The sequence below is a fragment of the Salarias fasciatus genome, chromosome 19, assembly GCF_902148845.1.
Source record: "Salarias fasciatus chromosome 19, fSalaFa1.1, whole genome shotgun sequence".
NCBI lineage: Eukaryota > Metazoa > Chordata > Actinopteri > Blenniiformes > Blenniidae > Salarias > Salarias fasciatus.
The window spans coordinates 13,071,312-13,088,256 of NC_043763.1; the positions used below are offsets into that span (position 1 = coordinate 13,071,312).

Here is a 16,945-nt window from a genome sequence, read left to right on the forward strand (position 1 = left end):
ATATAAAATAAATTATTCATTTTAGACATTTAACAGCTTTTTGAGGCAGTGAGAAGCAAATACTGCAGGGAAACTGATCTATTTTGTATTAAGCTGATGGCATCTTTTAATAACAAATCCATCAAATCAATATCTTGCAATCTCTAACTTGAAATTAAAACCTCAAGTCTTAAACCCACACATGATGCTTTTGTTGACTCGCATCTTGTGAAAGATTGTTATCAAGTAATGCAGAACTTCACTACGCTCTATATTTATTCACTGTATATATTATTGAACGGCATCCAAACACTCACCAGCTATTAATCAGGTAGAAGTGAGTTTTGGCGAGCCTGTGGGTGCAATTGATCTGTTAAAATGACATAAAAACACAATGAGAAGCTGTGAGAATGACTAATGGGCAAAGCACGCTGCGGAGACTCCTGCAAATGAACTGCGATGCAGTGAAACCACCAACCTTTAGCCATAATTTTGATCCGTCTCGCCGTAAGAACCCTGGCCTGTGTGTTTTGCTGCAGCACTCGATATCAGCATGGCCCTTCGATGAAAGCCCTCAGGAGGCGCTTTAGCGCCAGACCCTTAATACCATCTGGTTTATAACAGTTCCACCAGCAAACAGTCCTGCCCCTTGTTTTGAGTGTGTGTTGCACTCTTCCCTTATGTATGTTTGTGACTCGCTCCTCCTAAGCTTTCCTTCGCAGGCTGCAGAATGCTAATCAGCCGAGTCCAGACAGGTGGAAGTAATAGCCGTCAGTGGTCGCGGCGTCTCCAGCTCGGTTAGCGAGTCATAGCCGCAGATGCTCCGTTCGCGATCGAACCGCTCGGGTTTTTCTTTTGCCCCTCAGCTTCCAATTTTCCGAGTTCCTCTCCTCACAGCCAACCCCCCCTCCCCCCCCTCAAGGCACCTGCCTGGTTTTGATGGTACACAGCAGTTGTGTCTGCTGAGTGGTATCTGTCTTCATTGCTCCTGCATCTCACAGACAGCGACTAAAACACTCTGCCAAGTCGGGGTTTTTTTTTTTTTTTTTTTTTTTTTTTTTCTGAAGCCAATAAATCTCAAACTCCATCAAAAAAAACACTGAGGAGTTGATTGTTTGTTGCTCGTCATTAAACAGAGCTGTCATTTGGGGCAACGTACCTGACTGGATTCTAAACTAGGCTGGTTGTTGAGCGTCCTGTTATTCCTTCCGCTGCTTCCATTCCATCTGCAGAAGTTAAGGTGATGGACTCAATCTGTGTTCTTATTTAAATGTAAAGCAACTAATCAAGGCAAACTACGGCGGTTCATTGCATTAATCACGTTCCTCCTCTCCTCTCCTCTCTCCTCTCTCCTCCTCTCCTCTCCTCTCTCCTCTCTCCTCTCCTCGGCTCTGTCCGCCCCTCTCCTTCCCTCCTCTCGCCAGGGTCGCCATGTTAAGACGGGGCAGCTGGCAGCTATCAAGGTCATGGATGTCACCGGGGTAAGACTCACACATACGCTCACTCTGGCATTTGCTCACAGAAAATCATCTCAAGTGATTATACCGCTGTCGTCCATGTCATCTAATTACGAGCGATGAGTCAGAGCTGGCGCGTGTGCGTGTGCGTGTGTGTGTGTGCGCGCGCGCGCGTACGGATGAGTGTGTTGTAGCAGAGAGGAAACGAGGACAGGCCTATTGCCATGGTAATATTAGCTGGAGGTATTAGGACAGCAGTGTGGTCTCAGGCGTGTCTGAAAAGCAGGAGGGAATCTCAGCTATATATAGCGATTCTCTCACCCTACGCCTCCCCGTCAGCACTCAGCTGCCAGGAAAAACAATGAAGGACCGCAGGAATTAAACAACAACGGAACTGGAGAATGAATGAATCAATAGGAACATGAATGAATGCATGAGGAAATGAACATGTGCCGGGGCGCAAGGTGCACGAAGACGAATGGCTGAGGAAATAAGTAAAAGAGCAGATGTAATAAAGAATGCATGAACAAATGAATCAAACTATGACTGTGTGTGTGTGTGTGTGTGTGTGTGTGTGTGTGTGTGTGTGTGTGTGTGTGTGAATAATTCTCCTTTAAATACAGTAGAAATTAACGGCTGAGTTAATTACTGATGAAAATTAAATGAAGGGCAAATAGAAAATTGCTAACCTAATGAGCCGCTAATGTAAGAAAAATCAGCTTACTAAAACAAATGCCTCCACCAGTGAGCTCTGAATTGAATTAATCAGTGCACAATTTACTGGAATTGTATGTAATAAATAAGGAATGTACTTTTTTTTCCTGTATTAAGCCGTGACTATAACAAATTCTAAAAAACAACTGCTTTGGTTTTGTGTCAGTAACCCCCTAAAACGAAAGTAATTAAAAAGTAATGCTGTTATTGTGGATAATTTAAGGCCCAGCTGTGTGCTTTGCAACAACAGCTCCCGGAATTTAAATGGACTCCAAATGCAAATCAGTCAACAACTTGATTCCTTTTGCTCTATCAACATTCCATTAAGATGTTTGAGGGGTCGCAAATAGAGGTCATGATCTGATGCCTGTTGATTTCCTCTGTTCCTGTGTGTGCGTGCGTGTGTGTGTGTCTCAGGACGAGGAAGAGGAGATCAAAGCGGAAATCAACATGCTGAAGAAGTACAGCCACCATCGCAACATCGCCACCTATTATGGAGCATTCATCAAGAAGAACCTCCCCGGGATAGACGACCAGCTATGGGTGCGGTACTATTTGTGTGTGTGCTTGTGTTCTTTATGCGTTCCTGTAATTGAGAAGAAAAAGAAGGCCGATGTCTGTCACAGACATGTTGGTACGGAAAAAAAAAAACCGAAAAGCTTTCCATTTTTCAACCCTTTATTACATGAGTGTTGAGTGCAGTCATGCAGTTCACTGTAGGTTTGTGTGCATCGGGATGAATATGTATACTTATTTGTGTGTTTGTGCATGCAAGTGTGTGTGTGTGTGAAAGACATAAAGGGTCTGAGTCAGTGTGAGGTTGGTTGGCTGCTGCAATAAATCATGTGTTAACGCGATCTAAGGGAGCTCTCTCTTCTCTGATCCAGTAGCATTCATCACACAACAATGGGAGGGCACACACAAACATATGCACACACACACACACACACATAATAAACCAATATACTGCCTGCATAATTCTCCCTGACTCAACAGCTGCTTGTTTTCCCGGGTGTCAATGAGTCTAACCGTACTTGTAGGCCGGTGTGTTTTTACATGTGTCCCATTATTTTTTATGCATACAGTATATTTGAGTCGGCCCAGCCAGCAGCCTGGATGAGAGCGGTCCGGCTGTTCCTGGCCGGCTTCCTCGCTCCCTTTAATCCAGACTGATGATTAGGAAGGGGTTGAAGCAGAGCCAGAAGTGACCGGCTGAACTTTTGCCCACCCGTCTCCAAGGGTGTAATGAGAGGAGGGGAGGGGAGAAAATGAACCTAAAGAGATGAACTGGAATCTTTCATTTGATCTTATAAAGTTCAGTAACTTTTCTCCGGCAGTATCTGTGTATTTCTGAGCTGTAGCAAAAAGGGAAATCTGAGCTCTGCTGTCTGTCCATGTCTGTAGACCGAACAAATACGGCTTTATAGTGCATCACTGTAGTGAAAAATCCTGCGCATTGTTATTCTGGACACATGCGGCCATGCTGTCACTGAGGTTTTATGACTTGGCGAAGCCTGACTTACTTACTTGATGATTGAAGCTGACAACAATATCAATACTTTGGGATGGCTGGAATGCAATACCAATGAACCAGTACAACTTTCTGGATGGAAAACTTGTATCCATCAAAAAAACATTCAGCTTTTAAATTGCACTGTGACAGTTTGCGATCAAATCTCATAAGAAAACGTACCTAGGTTATCAGTTTCTCCTCCCAGGGACAGGATATATAATGGCTTCCTGGTTTTCTTCATCAACAAGTGAAGATCACATTGTGTCCTTTGGAAGAAGAGTCTCTAATCAGCCTTTTTCGTGTGTTTAGCTGGTCATGGAGTTCTGTGGAGCTGGCTCGGTGACAGACTTAATCAAGAATACCAAGGGCAACTCTCTGAAAGAGGAGTGGACTGCTTACATCTGCAGAGAGATTCTCAGGGTGAGTCAACTCTTCTGGCAAGTCACACTTGCCAAATCTTCTATCAAACCACACAAACAACAATTACAGTTTCTTTGTGTTTATGCAAAGTACTTCTAGTCAGGGGATCCGGGGTCGCCGAGGTGGGAGGTGGGCAGTTTAGAGACGATCGGGCTGAGAGCAACTTCTTAAGTTTAACTGCAAACATAAGTAATATAAAAAAATGAATAGCTATATAGACAGTTCATCGAAGCTCACCAAACATGTTTACATTTGAAATATATTTCTACATTTCAACAAGCAAAAGAGCGTGAAACAAAGTCGTGACACCACCGAATGTTCTGCCTACATGTGAGCTGGATGAATGCGCTCTTTCATGGACACAGATTTGTTCTTTGATAGCGATCACAAGCGTTTTGTGATGTCTCTGTTATTGGACTGATGCTAAAGTCATGTGTTGAATGTTCTCATGGAAATCGCACTCACCCACCACACACAACACACTCACACACACACACACACACACATCTTATCACTTGCTATCTGTTATGGTACATTTTGGGTGCTGAAGGCCACGGCCTCGAACAGAGAGCAGCAATATCACTGTCAGTTCCGCCCAGTGCTGCTCTGAACTGTGACAACCATTTCTCCCCATCCGCTCGGGTTTGTTTTTTCACCTCTCATCTCACGTCTCATTTTGTACTTTCTGCTTCGTCTCTTCCTGCTGCCTCCTTCCCATCATGGTTTTTATGCTGATAGTCATGCTGTTTTTTTTGGTTGTTTTTTTTTTTTTTTTTTTTTTACCTCTTTCTTCTGCTCCTTTCAATGTTTTTACTCACTGGTGTTCAACACATTTCACATTTACGTCTGCAGCAAGTTTATAGTCAAGAACACTATATAATTATAGCAGTTACATGTATGTGATTAAATTTGTGTCTGAATTCAATTATGGACAAAAATGTTTTCAGTTATGCAAACACTGAAAATGACACATTTGATATTTTATTTCTACCTCTGCTGAAGAGTTTTTTTTTTTCCCCCTGTAAAAGTGACTTTGTCAGGTTTCAAGCCAAAGGTCGCGGTCCTGGCGCTGCTAGTCCCTCTCAAGGACACGCTTTTCTGAAATGAGCTCTTTTTCATAATAATGGCCGCGATTTGGCTCGTTGCTGCCATGACTTCCCCTCACAGAGTTTCTCCATCACTTTCTGCAGGGTCTGACTCATCTCCATCAGCACAAGGTCATCCACCGAGACATCAAGGGACAGAACGTCCTGCTGACTGAGAACGCAGAGGTCAAACTAGGTCAGTCCGTCATCTAACCCCACTTGACAAAACACAAGGCGTTTGGATTCAGATGGGCGGCAGGAGGTATAAAGTTTCAGACAGTGTGTGTGTGTGTGTGTGTGTGTGTGTGTGTGTGTGTGTGTGTGTGTGTGTGTGTGTGTGTGTGTGTGTGTGTGTGTGTGTGTGTGTGTGTGTGTGTGTGTGCGTGCGTGCCTGTGTGTGTGTGTTTGTGTGGCTTTGCTTTCTTCTTTTATGCTGAATACCAGCCTACTCATCTCTTTGTAGCTCTGCCACTGTTCATGGTGCAGACTGCTGAAGAAGGGAGTCTCTCTCTCTCTCCCTCTCTCCCTCTCTTTCTCTCTCTCCCTCTCTCTCTCTCTGCTTCTTCCCTCAGAGCAGAGCATGGAGGGGATTACAGTGCGTCTGTGTCTGTATTTGTAAATTGAGCCAGGTATCGCAGTCTGGGTGTTTTATTCCTGTGGAGTTCAGGCTTTAATCTGTGTGTGTGTGTGTGTGTGTGTGTGTCTCTGTATTTGCTGCGTAGTGGACTTTGGCGTCTCGGCCCAGTTGGACAGAACAGTAGGAAGGAGGAACACATTCATTGGGACACCTTATTGGATGGCACCAGAGGTTATCGCCTGTGATGAGAACCCTGAAGCCACATACGACTTCAAGGTAATTCTCCAGCCTCCTTGCATCAGAAAACACACACTGCAAATGCTTTTCTGATCCGTCTCAATACTTATGCCTTTCATTGCAGAGCGATTTATGGTCCCTGGGAATCACAGCCATAGAGATGGCCGAAGGAGCGCCTCGTACGTACCCTCTCCACACTCCACACCTCTGTCACACATTACAACTCAGTTCTCTTCCAGTCGATCGCTGTAATCAGCTCTTGGATCGTTTTCTCGGTTTAGGCTGCTGTAACTCATCACACGCCACAGTTTTAATGAACGCAAAGCAGCAGATATAAAAATGCTTGTCAAGTTGTTGGGCTTGTGCCCGGTGTTTAGTCGTTTTGTCATTATCTTTTGCGGAGAGGTGCCTGCGCACAGTTGTTATCATTAGCGCTGGCAGGAGACGTCCACGCCCTCCGTTTAATTTCAGCCCAGCGGAGAAACAACTTCTGCTGAAAGTCTGCCCACGCCACGCTGATAAGTGATCACAGTAATCAGCACAGACAGTGTGTTGTTCAGTGAAAGTTAGGGACGGTATAGGGATGTGGACTCTGTAATCTCTGAGTAAACACATTCATCAGTCTGCCAGCTTTTGTGCAATGTGTGAGAAATCAAAAGAAACAACGGTACGATAACAGTTGCATATTTGAAGATGGATAACCAGTATTTCTAGAGGGATTGGTATCAAAAATGACAAGTGTTATTATTTTGTGTCTTAATCATCTTTTGGTGAGCACTTTGGGATTACAGCTTTTCCGAGTAGCTGCATGTTCTTTCTGAAAGGAAAGATGTTGATCTTCAATCACCTGTTTTTGATGTTTCAGCGCTGTGTGACATGCACCCGATGAGAGCCCTCTTCCTCATTCCCCGCAGCCCCGCGCCCAGGCTAAAGTCAAAGAAATGGTGAGTATCTTCATCAGTTAGGTCCATAGTTATTGAGAGCAACGCCAGTGCCATCATGACACCGAGAAATTCCAGGAGGTTTTTCAGTTGTTATTTTTAAATTGCATTGTTTGTGTGTCGATGCTTTCAGGTCGAAGAAGTTCCTATCGTTCATCGAGAGCTGCCTGGTGAAAAGCCACAGCCAGCGACCCACCACAGAGCAGCTCCTCAAACACCCCTTCATCAGAGACCTGCCCAACGAGAGGCAGATCCGCATCCAGCTGAAGGACCACATCGATCGCACCAAGAAGAAGAGAGGAGAGAGAGGTGAGAGGGCAGCATGGGATCCTAAAGGTCAGATAGATGTTCGTGTAGGAGGTGGAGCTGAAGTTATCTGAAGCTGACTGGCATTAAGAGCACAATTACAATATAAATGCAGCAGACTATTTGCAGGATTGTTGATTTCCAAATTTTGTAGGATTAGGTTCTAAACCGGGAGTCTCAACCACATTCAGGTTCAGCATTCACATACAGCCTCCTCAGTACTTGTAGTTTTCAAGATGAAAAATGTGAGTGCAAAAGAACACATAAACAACTTAAACATAGTTTAGACCAGTAGTTCCCGCTCTGGCGTCTTGGGCCCCTTTAGGGGAGCCATAGATCAGAGGACCGGCAGCCCCGTCTAGTCATGGAACCCGTCCAGAGATTTTGTTTTGGATTTCGTAAAGCGTGAGGGAGTGCATGAGCGCCGGTGTTCGGCTTCACAGCTATGTTTTGGCAACTCAAAGATTGGAGCAGTCTGCAGCGGTAATGGGAGTGAGCCAGTGGTTTAGACAGTTGTTTGTTGCTCTGATCCTTTTCTGTCTTCAGAGGACGTCCATGTATTACTATCTAAACATAATATCCTAGTATTTACAATCAAGTCACAATATTGGTGCACACGCTCCACTTAATTTACACTGTAATTCAGTAGATGAATTATTATCACACATACAGAATATGACACACTCACTACATGAAAGAAATGCATACAGTGAGTGTGAGATGTATGCATGTTGAGATGCTCACACACACACACACACACTGTCACAGTCATGGCTTTCAAAGAGGACGGAAATAAAAGTGACAGACGTCCATTAGTTTTCTTCAGTTCTATCGGTTTTCTTCAGAGTGATAGACTGACGCCCGCATACGGAGCGGTACGAGTAAGAAGCACATTAGCCGCTTCACCAAACATCACGCCGCGCGGCGGACGTCACCATGATGTATAGAAATGTCTCGTCATTGTTGAAGCTGCGGCTTCCTCCAGCTGTCACTGTGTCACATTCAGAGAGCAGGTCTGTGTGAGTGCGTCTCAGCCAGAGCCCGGCTTCCTCCGCAACTATTATGCTTTGAGCCCCGTTTGACTGAAAGAGCTCAGAGCTAATGTTCTCCACCTCGCTACACACAGTAAAATTACAATTTATGCACTCATTCAGAGCGGCTCAAAGAAAGTGCCTTAAAGGAATGAGGGATCTGAGAATGCCAAAGTCGTGAGCAGTTTAGCAATGAATAAAGGGGAGTTCTAGTGTAAAATTCTGAATGTTAGGAGGAAGAGCTTTGCTGTGAAGTTGCTCACTTGAGCTTCCTTTTTCTCTCCATCCTTCAGAGGAGACAGAGTATGAGTACAGTGGCAGTGAAGAGGAGGATGAAGACAGAGACATGGGTGAACCGAGGTCAGTGATTATAAATATGAGCACAAAAATCCAATTTTGGACTAGTCCATGTCCAAACTTTTCGCTTGCTCCAGAGTGATGCTTCTTCTTCTTATTTGGCTGATTCCCAGCTCCATCATCAACATCCCCGGTGAGTCAACCCTGAGGCGAGACTTCCTGCGCCTCCAGCTGGCCAATAAGGAGCGTTCGGAGGCACAGCGGCGGCAGCAGCTGGAGCAACTGCAGAACGAGCAGCACAAGCGCGTACTGCTGGCCGAGAGGCAGAAACGCATCGAGGAGCAGAAGGAACAAAGGAGAAGGTTGGAAGAGGTAAGAAGAAACACCTGGAAGCATGTCTGAGTGTGGAAGTAGTTGCTTGAGGATCCTCCTGCCTGGACGAATTATTATGCAAAGATCCGTTTCTGATGACGTGCATGAGCTGAAAAGAGGTCCTCGTCTGAGCTGTTTAAACTTAGGAAACTCTGAACTTGGCTTGATGAGAGGAGAGAGTGAGAAAGCACCACACAAAGCCTGTTCCCCAGCGTTCCTCTCTTAGTTCCAGAGAGCAGGCTTACAGAAGGAAATCCTTAACTCCTAATCTGTGTGCTCTCTGTGGGTTCCCACCGGGGTTTGCCTCCCAACGCACTGCTAAGCTCCATGACTCAACTCAACTAACATGACCCCACCGCTACTGGCCAAAGTGTGTGTCTGTAACTGTGTGTGTGTGATTTTTGTTCGCCTTTGATGACGGAGGGCCAAAACTTAAGTCAAATGATGACGTGCAACTTAAAAGTATCCGACAAGATGAAAGCTGCGTGACTGAGAGAGAGTCTTCACAGTTTTGCGAGAATCTCAGTTGAGGCGCGATTTGTTAAAATTCTTAGACAACAGACAATTGAAGTGCTTCTTCTCTCCTCAAACAGCAGCAGGAACGAGAGCGTGGGCTGAGGAAGCAGCATGAGAGGGAACAGAGGAGGCGCTATGAGGAAATGGAGCAGCTCCGCAGAGAGGAGGAGAGGAGGCATGCCGAGAGAGAGCAGGTTCATACACTTTACATTATATTTTAATTCTGAAAGTGTGTGCCTTAATGGCATCTCCAGTCCTAAACGTGTGTGGTTCTCTAAAAGTTACGCCATTCTTTCATGCCAGATTGTCTTGGTTTTTACACCGAAGATATAATATTGACTTATTTTTTGTCTTGAAGCATTTTTCTGAACTTAAGTTTGCATAACAGTAGTATTCCTATGTTTCCAGTATTGGGGAGTTTCACAGGCTTTGTTCATTGATTGAGGTGATAAAATCGAAGTACATGATTGTCCACAGCTTTTTTTTCCCTGATCCATTCTTTATTATCAAATATTTTGTCATATCCAGCTTGGGTCTACAAATTCCAACACCCTTGATGGAGCTAACTATTTGATAACATTTTAGAAAGATCAAAAAGTTAATCCAAAAAAGTTTCATGTCATGAAAATCGAAATCCAAAATCTGTATTTAAAGGTCCAAATGATTGGACCTTTTGGAATGTAAAGTAAATGACATTTGAGTTTTAATGCAGATTAGAGCAAAATGTCACGTAGGGCCTGTTTCTGAAGCTGGGACAGCTAACTTTTCTGAGATCCCATTTCTAACATAGCTTGCTTTCTTGCGTGTATTCTGATTGCTCGGTGTCTTCTCATAGACATTTCTTTTAGCCGCTCTCTTGTCCTCTCAGTGAACTTGAATCGCTGTCCTCGTGTGTATTTTTTTTTTTCATCTGTCCTACTCCATCTTTATTGCTCTGCTGCTCTCCTCCCACACTTTTCTGGTACTCTGCAAAAATATCCTCACATCTCTCTCTGTTGTCTGTCTTTTTTCTTTCTTTGTAATTTATTAAAGTAGTTTGAGGATATGGTCCCTTTCACTTCTTACAGCTTCTTGCTATCATGTCCTCTCTTCCTCTGCTGCAACCACAGATATAATCTTTTCTATTTCCGGTGTTGTTGTTTTTTTCCTCTGTCTATATGTGGATGTTGAGCTTTCTCGATCGTTCTCTCAGTCTCTCTCCATCTCCCTGTGTCGACATGCTGCTCAGGAGTATATCCGTAGACAGCTGGAAGAGGAACAGAGGCAGTTAGAGATCCTCCAGCAGCAGCTACTGCAGGAACAGGCATTACTGCTGGTAACTGTGGCCCTCCCACTTGCTACAACTGCCTCCCCATCTGTGCTGTGCGGTCTCCCGTCCCCGCTGCATGCACCCAAGTTGCTTTTTGTGCAGAGGAACTGACTGGAAGAGAATCCACAGTCTGACAGCTCGAGTCCCCGTTTGCGTGACAGTTAGAGACTCGAGGAAAAACGTGAAGCTGAAACAATACGTCGCTCAGCTCTAAAAGCCTGTGCTGAATTTATTCACATCACTGATTGCATGTATGGTATCATTAAGTTGGCTGGATCTCAAAAGAGAGGCTGTGAGAAATCCTGTTTTGGCAGCTCTGTCACAACGGCTCCCAAAGCAGCAGAAAAGAGGACATTGTTGTGATTCACATTGTTTTCTTTCTGTGTCCCAATCTTGTCAAGGGCAGCGATATAACAATATGGCATGAGTTGTTTGTCTTCTGCTCAGTTTTATTGAATTTAAATTAATTTGGAACTTAGCTGAAGTCTGGATAAAACGGCAGTATTTTGAGATGCAGCCAATATAAACGTGAACGGTGAATTCATCTATCAAAACCATACTTGAGTCATTTTCGCCCTCATCCCTTTCCAGTCCCGCTGTTTTTTCTATCTTGAGTGTCATATCTGAAACCCTTCTCCTCCTTAACCGTCCTTGTGTTGGTGATAACTGACAAAACTGTGATTGTGTTGTTTCTTCACCTATCGATATTGTGTTTATCACTTGTGTTTTGCACATTTTGTGACTGCATGACTCCTTGTGTCCGGTACTGTAGATGGAGGAAGAGTCAGGCTATGTTTAACTTATGAAAAACAGTAGTCGTGGCTTATACTAGCTATTTGTCTGTAGTCTCTCCACACTGCGCTTGTCTCGGTGTTGATTTTTGTCTCCTCGCATGCCCCATGTTCCCACTTCTCTTCATTTCTCCCCTCCTCTTCTCTACCTTCCTCTGTTTCTCACATGTGTGCTTCATATTTTTTCCCCCCTCTTCGACCTCTCCTTCACCAGGAGTACAAGCGTAAGCAAGTTGAGGAGCAGCGGCAGGCGGAGAGGCTGCAGAGGCAGCTCCAGCAGGAGAGAGCCTACCTGGTGTCTCTACAACAGCAGCAGAAGCAGCAGCAGCAGCAACAGCAGCAGCAGCAGCAGCAGGAGGAGGGAAGACAGGTGGAGAAGAAACAGCTTTACCACTACAAGGATGTCATTAATCCTAATGACAAGCCTGCCTGGGCTAAAGAGGTAAGCTCCAACGTGCATGACATGCAGCAGTGTGAACCCATAATGACTTATTTTCCGAGATGTGAACTTCTTTTTTTAAACAAGACAAAGTACCAATGTTGTGCAAATCTTTTTTTTTTTCCAGTTGTAGGTCAATATGTGACTACACTTGTGGCCTTCTTGTGTTGTGAATGATTTTCTCAACAGATCTCACTACAGTCAGTGAACCCTGGATTGTAGAGAGGAGACCTCACTTTGTGAATCTGAACACAGTCTTTTGCTCGCTCTGCAATGTCTGACGTGTGTGTCTTTGTCGTATCACTCCTCTGACTCTGACTCCTAGGTTCGGGAGCAGCAGCATGCTCATGGTAACCCGCCCCGCTCACAGCTTCGCCACCACCAGTCATTCAACCAGCCCGCTCCATCCTCCGGCGCTCACGGCCCACCCAGAGCTCAGGCGCCCAAACGAACCCCGTCCCATAATGCCCAGCTTCTCTCCACCCATCTTCCCCATATCTGTATTTCATTAGATGAGGGAGAGCTTCTCGATCCAGAGTTGAAGCAGGAGATCAGTCAGCAGGTCAGAGAGCTCAGGGCTCAGAAAAATAGATGCCACAGTCCAGGGAATGGCCAAGGCCGTGCTCGAGGACCCAGTAAGAGTCAAAAAGAGCATCCAGGTCGGGGGCAGGAGGGAGACTGTCATTGTAGACCAGGTATTTATCCACCTGGGCCAAACAATCTGAAAGAAAAACGTCAAGAGAGACCTCGGTCTGTCTGCACTCAGGCAGCCATCCCAGGACTAATGTCTGCAGACCCCCATGCTAACGCTCTCCAACCCCGTCCTCGGTCTCCGATAGAAGTCCAGAAACCCCAGTCTGGATTGAAGCCCATGGTCAAACCGGTCAGTAGTCTTCATCGTAGTCGTTCACACTCGCCGTCACGTAGAATAGATGTAGACATAGAACCTGAATATCAGAAGAGATCGACCGGATGGTGGAGGTTGTCTGGCAGTTGTAACAATATCGGCCAGCTCTCCGACTCTCAGGCACCTGATAAAACTGGACCTCTTGCCGAATCCTTCCTGAACAGACTACAGAACCCTAAACCACCAGTCTCACACCATGGCAATTTTCTCCAAGTGCCTGAAAACAATCTCCCTTTTTGTCCTTCTCACTGGGACTGGGAAACTGGCAGGTGGGAGCGAAATGGCTCTCGAAGCAGCTCCCCTCTCAGTCGTTCATTGCCTGAAGGCGCGTTGAAACAGCAACTGGATAATGTGCGTCGTCAGAGCTGTCCATTTGACCGGATAAGCCCTTCTCCCCAAACCTCACCCAAAACCTCCCCGTCGCTCTCCCCCGTGTCCTTCAGATCACAGTCCAACGCCTCTCCAGATTTTCTCCTCTTCACCCCATCCGATTCCAGCTTCTCTCCGATCTTCACCTCACCTGAAACGACGCCTCGCTGCTCCCCCACAGGGTTTATCATCGTGCCCATTCCCCAAAATCCGATGCTTCAGAGCAGAGGGTATGACCTCTCTCTGATGAACATGAAAAACAAAATGGGCGTATTCGCATAAGGACACTTCCACATTCGTACTTAAAATGTGTTCTTGTCTCTACTGCCATAGTTATTCAGCTTAAAATGTATACGTTTAAAAAAGAAAATAAGACCAATTATTAGTTGACTATTTTTGTAGTACATTAAACTTCCATTGCATTTTAATCAAATTCTTGTTCCACATTGTATAAATCACACTATATTTTGCATATTGATGACTCTGTCTCTGTGATTGGTTGGGTTGGAGTCTTTATCTTTTCTATAATTTGAAATAAAACAAAGAAGTAGACAGAAGAGTCACAGCCAGCATCTCGTAACTTTTTTCAGTATTTCTCAGTCAGTGAACTGTTTATACTTCTGTTCAAAGCACAAATAACGTTTAACTATGGCAGTACAGACAGTAGTCTAGATTTTCACAATACAATGTGTATTTTAATGTACGTAAATGCTGAATATGAGACAGATATCTCTTTGAGCGTCTTGAACTGAAACAAACATATCGCTCCCAAATTTTTCCTCAAATAGATAAATCAGTTTATTCCACTAATGTCTCCTATTCTATGGGGCACATTTCCAAAAATATAGAAATTGTTGACTTTTTTATAGAGTCAATTATGATGCTATTGATGATATTAAGACATATTGATGTAATGAACTTTAGTTAGAGAGTGGCATGGTCCTAATCGACTCCTCTTGTGTTGAACTTGAAGGGCAAGTTAAAGTCACAAATGATCTTACACCACATGTTAGGACTGTGGGAGAAAAGCCATTTATGTACATAGTGAACATGGAACCTGTGCATAAAAACGCCGCTAATCCCCCAGTTTGAACCCTGTCTATGTACATATGTTTATCATTTAATCATCTAAAAACATCTTAAAAAAATAATATGACATTTACTGGAATCAATAAGTACACAGGGTGTGTCTATATTTTAACGAAATACCGTCATTTTTTAACAGGGGTGTGTGAATATATTGCTCATATGTAGACAAAGACATTGCAGAAAATCTATATCCTATCTTCATTTATCTTCATGTGTTTTAGTATGAAGTTGCTGCGTTGCTGTACACATTTAGTGTAGCTGGAATTGTCGCCTTTTATCATCCAAAACATTTTTTCCTGGCAATGAAATCCAGAGGGAGGGTAGAGTTTATGATCACCCTGATTAATAGACCCCTGCACCACCGCCCAGCCCTGCCAGCCCCCCCCCATGGCCACATTCCTCTCATGCCCCGGTGCGCCCCGGTCAGCAGCTCCCTCCCTGTACATTCGGGGCTCGATGTCACCTGGGAAACCCGTGCATTCGTTTCCCTCTAGGTTAGTTAAACAATCGATCAAATCTGTTCTTGGTGATGGGGTCTGGTGAAATGGTGAACCCTCAGAGGACGTCCTCTCCAATCCCTCTCTTCTCTCTCTCGCTTTCCCTCCGGTATTTATTAATGTAGATTTCCACAAAAACAACTTCCTCCAGTATTTGTTTCTCTGTTCACAGTTGAAGGAGTTTTTGGGTTGTCGGCTCGAGCAGCATGACCCAGAGGCTTTTTTCTCTGTAGAGGGGTGTACTAACAATACTCTCTCTCTTTCCTGTAGGTCAGTCTGTGTTGACGCTAACCCATAATTTCACTCTGATCAGACTCTCACTTCAGTCTCACCAGGATTTCTTGTCGGCCAACGAATATTTCTTTCCCATTAGATACATCTGATTTCCTCATCGGTAGCTGCCTTTCACCTGAACAACTAACGACTTCTCTGTTGTTGCACACACTGTAGTTACCCTCCAAGCAGTCAACCAACACAGATTTGAGGAATGAACCAGTTTTGCATAGTGTTTTTGACCCAGGGCATAATCTTGAATAATCCTGCTGGATTATGAGCTCATCTGGAATTAGAGAAAGCCTTTAAAACTGTAATATTTCTCTTTACACACATATGTTTACCTGAGAGCTATTGAAACCATGCCCCACTGAGCCTGCAGTCAGTGTTTTACCGACCACGAAGGAGCTTCTTCAGGTTTGAAAAGTGGGATGTTGACTGCTGGGAGCTTTCCTTTGAATCTTCTCCTACTGCACAGTAGATAATCTGATAATCAGATTACACTGGGAAGAGGAGCTTGCTGTCTTACTCACACAGACGCATTTAGTGGCTGTTTGCGTTGACATATACACGCACTCCTTCAGTTGAAACGATGAGACGTCTTCAGGAACTGCGTCCGCATCGATTGTTTTCTGGTTTTTGGTTTTGACTTTCCCTTAAGCCACTTCACAGTCTTACTTCTCAACGTTTGTGGGACATGGAAACTTGTAGACAAACAATTGGTTAGCAGGAAACAAATATCCAACCTGGCGGTTAATCTTTCTTTCAAGCCTCAACCGCTCCAGCGGCAGTTTTGTTATGACTCATACAATTCAAAACAAGTTCTACAATGCTGGGTTCTGTGGAAATCTCTTGTTCAATCAACATAGTCATCCAGGTTCTGGATGTGGTCCCACAAAGGTATGCGATGTGAGACGGTGCGATGGCTGGCAGAGGAGGTGCATGCGGGCTGCGGTGCCTGTAGTGGCGTTAGTGTGGCGTGCCTGTCTTGTGTGCTGGGCGGCGAGTGACGGCGGTATGTGACCTGTCTCAGGTGGAGGAGCGATCTAAGCTGAACAGACAGAGCTCCCCGGCGCCGCAGCACAAAGTGTCCAACCGCATCTCCGACCCCTCCCTCCCTCCCCGCTCCGAGTCCTTCAGCAGCGGCGGCATGCAGCCTGCCCGCACCCCACCCATCCACCGCCCCATCGAACCACAGGTGTGTGTGTTTGTGTGTGTGTGTGTGTATGCGTCTGTATGCTTGGGAAGCTAGTGATGTAAATGTTCTGTGTATCCCCCCAAATCACAAGCCTCTTTGCTTCTTTTCGAAGTGCCTTCTATATCAAAGTTCAGGTCGACATATGACTGAATCTTTTTTATCCATCCATCCATTCATCCATTCATCGCAGCCATTCACTTCCTCTGTTTTGTCTCTCGCAGATGGCTCACCTGGTCCCAGTAAAGACCCACTCCAGCTCCATGTCGGGCTCTCAGTCTCTGCAAGACCAGACAGGCTCAGCTTTGAGCGAAGGCGTTAGCGTGGGATCCCCCAGGCCCGAGATGCCTCGGCAGAACTCTGACCCCACCTCCGACACGCCGGGACTCCCTCCTCGGATCGCCGGCAGGGAGGAACGGGAGAGGGACAGGGAAAGGGACAGGGACAGAACCGCTTGGCTGAGGGAGGAGGACATCCCACCCAAGGTTGAGGATCACAATCAGAAAAGAAGATTAACAACTTCTCATGTATTTTATTTTGATTTTACTATTTCTTCATTGTTTTATATTATGCAAGTCAATAGATGAAGTCATTGTGCATGATGATAGATAGTATTAATAGTTGTTGAACT

At 45.1% G+C, this 16,945-nt stretch overlaps 1 protein-coding gene across 19 annotated transcripts in view; it reads left to right on the forward strand.

Moving 5' to 3' along the window:
- Positions 1-16,945, forward strand: part of tnika (TRAF2 and NCK interacting kinase a) — a 59,149-nt gene that overhangs the window by 30,376 nt on the left and 11,828 nt on the right. For 4 of the 19 annotated variants that reach the window (XM_030117379.1, XM_030117381.1, XM_030117380.1 and 1 more), the window contains exons 3-17: positions 1,404-1,460; positions 2,568-2,693; positions 3,973-4,083; positions 5,274-5,364; positions 5,891-6,021; positions 6,107-6,161; positions 6,848-6,926; positions 7,057-7,232; positions 8,554-8,620; positions 8,731-8,929; positions 9,523-9,639; positions 10,674-10,760; positions 11,760-11,987; positions 16,153-16,317; positions 16,539-16,841. In XM_030117379.1, the coding sequence (XP_029973239.1) occupies positions 1,404-1,460; positions 2,568-2,693; positions 3,973-4,083; positions 5,274-5,364; positions 5,891-6,021; positions 6,107-6,161; positions 6,848-6,926; positions 7,057-7,232; positions 8,554-8,620; positions 8,731-8,929; positions 9,523-9,639; positions 10,674-10,760; positions 11,760-11,987; positions 16,153-16,317; positions 16,539-16,841 (1,992 nt within the window). The remainder of the gene's footprint in view (positions 1-1,403; positions 1,461-2,567; positions 2,694-3,972; positions 4,084-5,273; positions 5,365-5,890; positions 6,022-6,106; positions 6,162-6,847; positions 6,927-7,056; positions 7,233-8,553; positions 8,621-8,730; positions 8,930-9,522; positions 9,640-10,673; positions 10,761-11,759; positions 11,988-16,152; positions 16,318-16,538; positions 16,842-16,945) is intronic. The other 15 variants (XM_030117384.1, XM_030117391.1, XM_030117392.1 and 12 more) reach the window with 6 other exon arrangements.